The 11,980-nt window shown below is 36.3% G+C and overlaps 1 protein-coding gene across 1 annotated transcript; it reads right to left on the bottom strand.

The window, feature by feature from the left end:
• Positions 1-10,868: 10,868 nt before the first annotated feature.
• On the bottom strand, positions 10,869-11,668 carry LOC136978522 (uncharacterized). Its single transcript, XM_067274236.1, has 2 exons — positions 11,208-11,668; positions 10,869-11,135 (listed from the first exon to the last, which is right to left on the bottom strand). Exons 1-2 carry the CDS (start codon positions 11,551-11,553, stop codon positions 10,921-10,923), a joined length of 561 nt encoding a protein of 186 aa, XP_067130337.1. The 5' UTR covers positions 11,554-11,668; the 3' UTR covers positions 10,869-10,920.
• Positions 11,669-11,980: the final 312 nt, after the last annotated feature.

Genomic DNA, 11,980 nt, shown 5'->3' with positions numbered 1-11,980 from the left:
ATAGACTTGAGAAAAAATAAAAAAATAAAGTAAAATGACACAAATGGCGAATACAATAGCTATATACAGTAGCTATATGATGATAATGATGTATATCTTGTCTAATTCAAATAAAAGTTTTTTGAAGAATATATTTTTGGTGTTTAACAACATTTAATATTAAAATAAGTTTTAATAATAGTCTGTTTTATTAATGATAATTATTTTGTTAAAATTTTTTGAGTGTTATTAATAACTTGATTTAGCAAATCAAGTTCACCAAATTCATCAATCAAGACAGTCAAAGAAACTCATAGAACGTCTAGGTAGACGTTCTATGAGTGTCTTCGATATTCGAAGTAATATAGTCTAATGACGACTTTTGAGTAAAATCAAATATTTTACTTATTAAATAGTTCGTGCTGTGTAGAAATTACAATTTATTGGTTAGTAATAGTAATAATAATAATAATAATAATAATAATAACCTGAAGAAAGAAGATTTTGCACTTGGAAATGGAGACGTTATTGAATCCATGAAAGAGGGCGAGTTCTACAAGTATTTAGGATTCCAACAGGCCAAACTAACAGAACATACACAAATAAAGCAAAGATTAATTAAAGAATACCAAAGTAGGTTAAATGCTATTCTCAGAACACAATTAAATGCAAAACACACAGTTAAAGCAATAAACACATATGTCATCCCAGTACTCACATATTCTTTTGGAGTTATACATTGGACTCACACTGATCTTGAGCAACTCCAAAGGAAAACAAGAACAACACTTACTAAGCATAAACAACATCATCCTAAATCCGCCACAGAAAGATTAACCCTTCCACGTAAAGATGGCGGACGTGGCCTGATTGACATAGTTAACCTTCACTACAAACAAATACAGTCACTGCGAGAGTTTTTCTACAAAAAACAAGAAACATCACAATTACATAAAGCAGTAACTCTAGCAGACTCGAATAACACACCATTAAACTTACACTCACATCATATGGACACAACACAACATATAAAAAGCATAGACACCATTAAGCAATCGTGGGCTCGAAAGGCACTCCATGGCAGGCATCCTTACGATCTGGCCCAGGATTTTGTTGACAAAACTGCGTCAAACAGCTGGTTAGCTCGGGGATGCCTCTTTGGGGAGACGGAAGGATTCATGATTGCCATACAGGATCAGGTCATAAATACTAAAAACTACAGAAAACACATACTCAAAGATGCAACACTCACAAAATGACACATGCAGAAAATGTCACATTATGCCAGAAACTATACAACACATCACCTCTGGTTGCAAGCTCTTGGCACAGACAGATTATTTACACAGACATAATCAAGTAGCAAATATAATACACCAAGAGCTTGCAAAGAAACACAAATTAGTAGACATCCACAAACCATACTACAAATACATCCCACAGACAGTATTGGAAAACAACACGCACAAAATGTACTACGACAGAGCCATAATCACAGATAAAACAATTTACCACAACAGACCAGACATCACACTCATTGACAAACACAATAAAATCACATACATTATAGACATATCCATTCCAAACACTCACAATATACAAAACGCATGCACTGAAAAAATTAGCAAGTACACAGAACTCGCCCAGGAAATAAGGCATCTGTGGAGGATGGATAAGGTGCTTATTGTACCTGTTGTTCTCTCCTCTACAGGTGTCATACCACACACACTACACAAAAGCCTGGGCACATTACAATTGAATAGAAACACATACATCACACTACAGAAGGCCACTATATTGAATACATGTCATATTGTGAGAAAATTCCTGAATACAGACACACACACTGATACACTTCTTTAATTTCTGTTTTGGTTACTATGCCTTGACTTTGGTCCGGCATAGTACACAGCCACCGGTGTTAACCGAGTATATCTCACTTAACCCAACAAAATAATAATAATAACAACTCTCCCGTGGTCACCACCTGGTCGTGGTGGGAGAGCCCAGTAATTTTACTGATCCATAGGGCAATACAGGCTGGAGCATAAGCTCCTGGTAGGGACACCCATGCCAGTAAGGTCTATGGGGAGAAATGAAGCTAAGAGTGACCACACCCACATTCTGTGGAGATATTTATTATGGTGATAACTAGATCAAAGTGTGATACCGGCTCGGACGTCGCCCGGGTTAACAAGGTCCGCGTTCGTGGGTTAGGCAGAGGCTCACGTTCGAAAAATAGGCCACAGTCTCCCCTGGTTACCGGTGGCGAAAGCAGCACCGGCCCAAGCATGGCTACTGCAATGCCCTCAACAGATGTGAGGAACCAACCCAGCCTTGGTGTTTCTGTGGCAATGCATCCACAGACCACAAAGGCTGGAAAACCACGCCAACGGATGAAATGGACAGTAGAAATGAACGAGTTTATCATCCGTACTTATTACACAATCACAAAACTTGAAACAAACATGACAGCATACAGACAACAACTACACCATAAATTCACACAACAATATCCTCACCTCACTGTCACTGAACAAAGGGTTGTTGATCAAAAAAGAACAATTATACACAACAACCTTATTCCACAAACAACACTTGAACTTATCAAACAACAGGTTGCTGATCAAATACATCAACAGACAGAAACATCTAACATTAATGAAGATCATGTAACCTGTCAGGATAATCCAGCAACAAGCATTGATAATAACACACATACAACAATTACCACTAATGATACTACAGACACTTCCTCATCCATCACTGATAACATAGACATGGATTTAGTTAATACGCTCTCACTTATATTTCAGGAAACACTCACTAAATATACAGGCACAGATCCCACACAACGACCACGAATACCAAAAATCAACACGTCAAAGGAAGTAGGAAAAACACTAAATTATGTAAACACTCACTTAATACCACACTACATTCATTCAATTTCTACACTCGCAGACATTCATACATTAGTTTATGCTGGGGCAGTCACAGTAGTGACACACCATGGACTGAAAGTACAGTCACAGACAAATACACAGAAAACACAATACTATCACAAGCCTGCCTGGCAGAGAAGAATAGAAATACAAATAAATGACATTAGACAGCAATTAGGCAGGCTGACACAATACACTAAAAACAACATAACACCCAAATTAAGGAAACAGCTCAAAAACATTTTCAAGAAAATAAAAACACACACAAAACATGAACATCACAACACACGCATTACAGAATACATTGATACACTAAAACAAAAACTTGCTGCCAAAGCACGTAGACTCAAACGATACAAAACATGTACACTACGAAAACAACAAAATAAATTATTTACAAACAATGAAAAACTCTTTTACAGACAAATCAATAACAAAGCAAACACTGATACACAGCACAGTGGCACACCAACAGAAGAAGAACTCACAACATATTGGTCTTCTCTTTGGTCCAGTGCTGTCACGCATAATGCTGATGCAGGCTGGATCGAGGAGGAGAACAGAAACTTGCACAACATACCAACTATGCCCTGTGTTGAAATAAGCATACATGATTTCCAATACACTGTTAACAGAACACACAACTGGAAGACACCTGGTGTAGACAACATTCACAATTTCTGGTACAAAAAGTTTACATCACTGCACCAGGAACTAGCTAAACATCTAACACACATCATCATCAATCCACAAGACATGCCAAATTTTCTTACTCAGGGCATCACCTACATGAAACCTAAAAACAACAATACCACAGACCCCACACAATACAGACCAATTACATGTCTTCCAACACTCTACAAATTATTGACATCCTGTATCGCAAACAAAATATACAAACATGTTGAAGAACACGACATTCTAACAGAACAACAAAAAGGTTGTCGTAGAAACCACAGGGGATGCAAAGAACAGTTACTCATAGATTCAGTCATTCTACGGCAAGCACACAAACAACACAGAAACATACACATGGCATATATAGACTACAGAAAAGCATTCGACAGTGTTCCACACAGTTGGCTGCTACATATTCTACACATGTACAAAATACATCCATCACTCATTGCATTCTTTCAAAACACTATGCAGCACTGGAGAACAACACTACATCTCAGGGTTAGTAACACTTCCATACAAACAAACCAAATTTTTATTAGGCGAGGAATTTTTCAAGGAGATTCCTTGAGTCCTCTCTGGTTCTGCTTAGCCCTGAACCCATTATCCAACATGTTAAACAACACGCAATATGGTTACAATATCAGACACGAAAAAACAACACAGTTTACACTGTCACATCTCATGTACATGGATGACATAAAACTTTATGCATCCACACAAAAACAACTTCATCAACTCCTACAAATCACACATTCATACACCAAGGACATACAAATGGAATTTGGCCTAGATAAATGCAAAACAGTTCACATAGAAAAAGGAATCCTGAAGAAAGAAGATTTTGCACTTGGAAATGGAGACATTATTGAATCCATGGAAGAGGGCGAGTTCTACAAGTATTTAGGATTCCAACAGGCCAAACTAACAGAACATACACAAATAAAGCAAAGATTAATTAAAGAATACCAAAGTAGGTTAAATGCTATTCTCAGAACACAATTAAATGCAAAACACACAGTTAAAGCAATAAACACATATGTCATCCCAGTACTCACATATTCTTTTGGAGTTATACATTGGACTCACACAGATCTTGAGCAACTCCAAAGGAAAACAAGAACAACACTTACTAAGCATAAACAACATCATCCTAAATCCGCCACAGAAAGATTAACCCTTCCACGTAAAGATGGCGGACGTGGCCTGATTGACATAGTTAACCTTCACTACAAACAAATACAGTCACTGCGAGAGTTTTTCTACAAAAAACAAGAAACATCACAATTACATAAAGCAGTAACTCTAGCAGACTCGAATAACACACCATTAAACTTACACTCACATCATATGGACACAACACAACATATAAAAAGCATAGACACCATTAAGCAATCGTGGGCTCGAAAGGCACTCCATGGCAGGCATCCTTACGATCTGGCCCAGGATTTTGTTGACAAAACTGCGTCAAACAGCTGGTTAGCTCGGGGATGCCTCTTTGGGGAGACGGAAGGATTCATGATTGCCATACAGGATCAGGTCATAAATACTAAAAACTACAGAAAACACATACTCAAAGATGCAACACTCACAAATGACACATGCAGAAAATGTCACATCATGCCAGAAACTATACAACACATCACCTCTGGTTGCAAGCTCTTGGCACAGACAGATTATTTACACAGACATAATCAAGTAGCAAATATAATACACCAAGAGCTTGCAAAGAAACACAAATTAGTAGACATCCACAAACCATACTACAAATACATCCCACAGACAGTATTGGAAAACAACACGCACAAAATGTACTACGACAGAGCCATAATCACAGATAAAACAATTTACCACAACAGACCAGACATCACACTCATTGACAAACACAATAAAATCACATACATTATAGACATATCCATTCCAAACACTCACAATATACAAAACGCATGCACTGAAAAAATTAGCAAGTACACAGAACTCGCCCAGGAAATAAGGCATCTGTGGAGGATGGATAGGGTGCTTATTGTACCTGTTGTTCTCTCCTCTACAGGTGTCATACCACACACACTACACAAAAGCCTGGGCACATTAGAATTGAATAGAAACACATACATCACACCTACAGAAGGCCACTATATTGAATACATGTCATATTGTGAGAAAATTCCTGAATACAGACACACACACTGATACACTTCTTTAATTTCTGTTTTGGTTACTATGCCTTGACTTTGGTCCGGCATAGTACACAGCCACCGGTGTTAACCGAGTATATCTCACTTAACCCAATAATAATAACAGTTAATCATAGTCAGTCATTCTACGGCAAGCACACAAACAACACAGAAACACACACTTGGCATATATAGACTACAGAAAAGCATTCGACGGTGTTCCGCACAGTTGGCTGCTACATATTCTACACATGTACAAAATACATCCATCACTCATTGCATTTTTTCAAAACACTATGCAGCACTGGAGAACAACACTACATCTCAGGGTTAGTAACACTTCCATACAAACAAACCAAATATTATTAGGCGAGGAATTTTTCAAGGAGATTCCTTGAATCCTCTCTGGTTCTGCTTAGCCCTGAACCCATTATCCAACATGTTAAACAACACGCAATATGGTTACAATATCAGACATGAAAAAACAACACAGTTTACACTGTCACATCTCATGTACTGTACATGGATGACATAAAACTTTATGCATCCACACAAAAACAACTTCATCAACTCCTACAAATCACACATTCATACACCAAGGACATACAAATGGAGTTTGGCCTAGACAAATGCAAAACACTTCACATAGAAAAAGGAATCCCGAAGAAAGAAGATTTTGCCCTTGGAAATGGGGACGTTGTTGAATCCATAGAAGAGGGCGAGTTTTACAAGTATTTAGGATTTCAACAGGCCAAACTAACAGAACATGCACAAATAAAGCAAAGATTAATTAAAGAATACCAAAGTAGGTTAAATGCTATTCTCAGAACACAGTTAAATGCAAAACACACAGTTAAAGCAATAAACACATATGTCATCCCAGTACTCACATATTCTTTTGAAGTTATACATTGGACGCACACAGATCTTGAGCCAAACTAACAGATTCCTAAATACACACACACACACACTGATACACTTCTTTAATTTCTGTTTTGGTCACTATGCCTTGACTTTGGTCCGGCATAGTACGCAGCCACGGGTGTTAACCGAGTATATCTCACTTAACCCATCATAATAATAATAAAGACAGATTATTTGCATAGACACAATCAAGTAGCCAATATAATACACCAAGAGTTTGCAAACAAACACAAATTATTAGATATCCACAAACCATACTACATTCCACAGACAGTATTGGAAAACAATACGCACAAAATGTACTATGACAGAGCCATAATCACAGATAAAACAATTTACCACAACAGACCAGACATCACATTCATTGACAAAGACAATAAAATCATATACTTATAGACATATCCATTCCAAACACTCAGGCCAGGAACACACATGCGTAAAATTGTGTGGCAGGAAACTGAATCAGAAATCAGCTTTCAGTTTAGTTTCTGTTTTACGCTTTTATGCCAGAACACACATACGTAAAAATTCTGGTCGAATAGGAAACGCCACTGCCACTAACAGTTTATTAATTTTATTAATTTTTTCCTCTCATATATCTATGAGAGGAAAAAATTAATCCCTTTGTACCTTCCATTTTTTCTCCGCTTCCTCTGCTATAATATAGAAAATTTAAATTAATAGACTTGTATTCCGAATTCAAATAACGTGTGATCTAAATACTAGGCCTATATATCGATTCTACTAGACCTACCTGTTGTTTGAAATTTTGCACCTAAAGCCATCCATAAACGTTGTTTAAATACAGTGTCTTTATACATGACACTGATGTGGTCGAACGGATTCGATAAACTCCTCTATTTCATTTATTTTTCGTGTTTTTCGAGACCATCACAATTGTAGGGTTAACCCTCATTGCCGCTATTGTTAGAATAAAAACCACGTGTCTACTTTGACGTCACAGAAAAAACCTCTCTATTGGAGGAATTTTGGCGTAAAAATTTTACGGCGTAAAAAGTACAGACATGCTCTACTCTTTTTTCAGTTCTGTTTCAGCCAAAATTTTAGAAAAATTTTTACGTTTTCAGTTTTATGCTAGATTTTACACCGAATTTTACGCATGTGTGTTCCTGGCCTCATACAAAACACATACACTGAAAAAGTCAGTAACTACACAGAACTTGGCCAGGGAATAAGGCATCTGTGGAAAATGGATAGGGTGCTTATTGTACCTGTCGTTCTCTTCTGTACAGATGTCATACCACACATACTATACAAAAGCCTGGTACATTACAATTGAATAGAAACACATACATCACACTACAGAAGGCCACTATATTGAATACATGTCATTTTGTGAGGAAATTCCTGAATACAGACACACACTGATACACTTCTTTAATTTTTGTTTTGGTTACTATGCCTTGACTTTGGTCTAGCATAGTACGCAGCCACGGGTGTTAACCGAGTATAACTCACATAACCCAACATAATAATAATAATGACAAATACATGGCACTGCAGAAAGCTGCAATATTAAACACATGTCACATTATTAGAAAGTTTCTAGATGTTGACACAAACACCAATAACACAGAAGATTAATGTAACATTTGTTTGGATAGCTATGTCTTGACTTTAGTCTGGCATAGCACCAATATCAGCTGAGCATGCCATTTGCAATAAATAAATAAATAAAAATAAATTAACAATAAAAGAACAAAGACACACCACATGGCAAAGTAATTACATTTGATGTACTGTACAGTACATTAGGGTGCCCCTTATTTTTCGAATATTTTTTCCCCCAACGCATAGGGCCTAGGTTTGTTTATTTTACCATTAAATACTCCCATAATAGATTTCGGCTTATTTTGATCACTAGAACCCGTGCCGACTTGCATCGAATCATTTCTATACATATGGTGCTAGAGAAGTGGCACGTATTCGCTTTGTTTGTCATTCTAACACAATTTGTCGGGCTATTAACACGTATAGTTTTTTCGAAGATGTCAGTGGAATTATGAAGCACTAAAAAACATTTTCTTAGTCGGAGAGATAAACCACCAAATCACGGGTGCAAAATTACCGTCAAATCGGCAAGTACTCGCAGTTTTGTTTTTTAACATTCGTGAAGTTAAATTAACTGTGAGTGAAAGCGTAAATCTTGTAATACGCGAGTGTATCATATTTTGGGAAAAAGCTAGAATACCTAAAAAATCTATAGCTAACTGTGTGAAGAAATTGGTGGATATTTATCAGGTATGGAGACTCTCCATATGTAATAAAGATCCACCAATTTCTTGACACAGGTATAGATTTTTAGGCATGATGTACCATATGTATGGAAATGATACTCTAGCACCATATGTACGGAAATGATTCGATGCAAGTTGGCACGGGTTCTAGTGATCAAAATGAGCTGAAATCTATTGTGGGAGTATTTAAGGGTAAAATAAACAAAACTAGGCCTTATGCGTTAGAAAAAAAAGATTCGAAAAATAAGGGACACCCTAATGTACTGTACATATATCAGAGACTGATTTATATGAAAGGGATCCCAAAATCTTTTGGTCACATATTGGAGGTGGACGGTGGACACAGATCAGAGATGGTCGCATAATAGAGGTCTACGTCCTACTTAAACCAATTGAAAATTTTGAAAATTTTTTTCTGGTCACATATTGAAGACAAACATAAAATACAGTTGGCCAGAAAGGCACGTTTCACTATATATATATTTATTATATATAATATTTTTATTATATATATATTGTTTGATTTTGATTATAATATTATATATATATATATAATATTTATAATCAAAGTCGAACAATCTCCGTAATGAATCGGGCTATTTTAGCGCTAACTATTAATAATTAAAATCTAATTTGATACTAGAGGTAAGCGTTAGGCGCCATCTCTTATTAAATTTAATAATTAAAATTAAATTAACATTTACTAAATAATTTAGAATATTCTGGAAAAAAAGAATCGTTCCGGAGCGCGGCTCGAGCTCCCTAATTAAAATTAAATTAACAAATTTGGCTAAATAAGTAATTATTAATAAATTAATAAAATTGGCTCGAAATGCATATAAATAGTTTGGAATATATTTAATAAAGGTTGAATTGAAAGCCTAGGAGTCTTGGAAAACCGGTTAAGTCGCAAAATCAGTTTACTGAATTACGTTGACGCAAACATTTAAATAATATTACCGGTAGTCCCAAAGACATTTATTAGTTTTTTCGGCTTTTTTTAAAGTAAAATTATTCTGTGTTACTACATTTATGGAGTACAGTAGACTCCCCTATAACACAGTAGATACGTTCCATGTTATATGAATTCCGTGTTATACGAGTCACTTAAATACATGAGCCAATCACAGCCCAGCACGTGTTCAGTTTAGGGGCTACGGCTGTTTGAAAGGTTTTCTTCCATAAAATTAACCGATTCTAGACTAATTTGACTCAACATTTTCCAAAACACGTATAATTTTTTGGGAATAATCCATATAAACTATGCTATAAACAAAAAATTGTAGGATTACTTACCGAGTGTGCACTGTTCGACAACGCCATTGCTTAAGCTTGTTTTCGTCGCGGAGCGGCTCATCGAACGGCGGCGCGTGTTTCCTGATAAGTTATTTTTCTGTGAAAAATTCACTGAACTTTGGAGACATCATTAATACAAATATAATTTTTATGGCCGTTAAATAATAAATATTTCTTAGTAGGTCCAGTGCTCGTTTAAACTCAACGGTTTGTGCAATGTCCGATGTTGGTCCAGATTCGATCAATCCTGTCACCACACGAGTCGGTGATAACGTTTTACCATGTTATATGAGCCTCTTTTAGCGTGTTATACAAACACGATCGCAATTTTTTCGCCGTGTTATACGAATCCGTGTCATAGGAGGGTCTACTGTAATCTATTTTTCAAACCACGAAGAATTCACGCTATAAATTTTATACGGAATAACGAAGAGTTAATTATATTAGGTTAAGGTTTAAGTTCAGGTGCATTACATAATTACGTGTAACTCAACCTAATTAACTCTCATAATCGATAAATCTGTAAGATCCTTATTGTATAACTCAGAATGCAACAAATGAAATAATCACTGACAAAAAGAAGTGTATTTAAAAATATGTAAGAAAAATTTTATTGAAAACCGAATTCCGAATTGTTACAAATAAGAACCGATGCGATTGAATCCTTTAACTTCGAATTCCGTTGCGACGGAAAAATGTCTGCTTGACAATATTGACGCGGGCGTGCTCTGGGTGTTGGGGCTCCACATTTCGACCATAGCACCAGCCATGTTCCCAAGAAGAGGCTACTGGATGGTAGTACTTGTTTTCGGGGCCCAGTTTTTTACGGGATCTCAAATATTGGGCTCGGCCTTTACCGCGAAGACCCTCTTTGCTGATACCTGAAAAAGAAAACATTCATGAACATTTATATAATATATATATATAACAACGAAGTATAACGATTAAGTTACCGTCATAAATAAGTGCTCTATCATGCAGGCACACTGGCTTCATAGAAGTGTAGGAAGGCTCTGGAATGTCCCAAGGTTCGATTTCGGTCGTTGGTGTCGGAGGTGGTGATGGTGCTTCGATGCGAGGCAAAGGTTCGGCCTTAATACGAGGCTCACGCAGCGGAAGCTCATCCTCGGATTCTTCTTCGTCGTCGGACGAAGTGCGATCCGGATCGATGCCCATTCCAACTCTCTTCAGAAATGGATCATATTTCGCATGCCATTTTAAGCGAATAGATTGTTCCTTTTCGATGATTTCCTTCCAAAATTTCTGGAAATTTGGTTCTAAATATTTCCCTCTGTTCATTTCCGACGATATTTTTGTCTAAGCGGTGATTTCGCCGAGAGAATGTCTCTTGTTACACAATAATGCACTTTAACAATTTGTTACCGAACAGCAGATTAGCGACGTTAGAAATTTCTTTTTTTTGGATTTTTCGAGCATATTTTCGACATTCTGTAATCAGTCAATCAATTTATTAAAAACTAATACAAAATAAACAAAAAACACAAATAAATATAGCTTACATATTTCAAAAGATAAGAGTATAATAATCCTTATTCTAACTTCTTTTAAACTTAATAAAAATTAGAGAGAAATAGAAGAAAATTAAACTGCTTTGTTCTTAAACCAATCCATCAAAAGTCTTTCAATAAAATTACAGTTGAAAAGAAGGGTGATCTAGAATAACTGAAACAAATGAAAAAACAAATTTAATATAAAAGAAGAAACA

The sequence above is a fragment of the Centruroides vittatus genome, unplaced genomic scaffold (assembly GCF_030686945.1).
Source record: "Centruroides vittatus isolate TY-2023 unplaced genomic scaffold, ASM3068694v2 contig_545, whole genome shotgun sequence".
Taxonomy (NCBI): Eukaryota; Metazoa; Arthropoda; class Arachnida; order Scorpiones; family Buthidae; genus Centruroides; species Centruroides vittatus.
This window is presented reverse-complemented; position numbering and strand designations above follow the sequence as displayed.

Bases quoted from the DNA above. Each gene is read 5' to 3' on its own strand.
- LOC136978522 (XM_067274236.1), bottom strand. From the start codon at position 11,553: ATGAACAGAGGGAAATATTTAGAACCAAATTTCCAGAAATTTTGGAAG. The intron at 11,136-11,207 runs GTAACTTAATCG...TTTCTTTTTCAG, and splicing joins TAGAGCACTTATTTATGACG to GTATCAGCAAAGAGGGTCTT.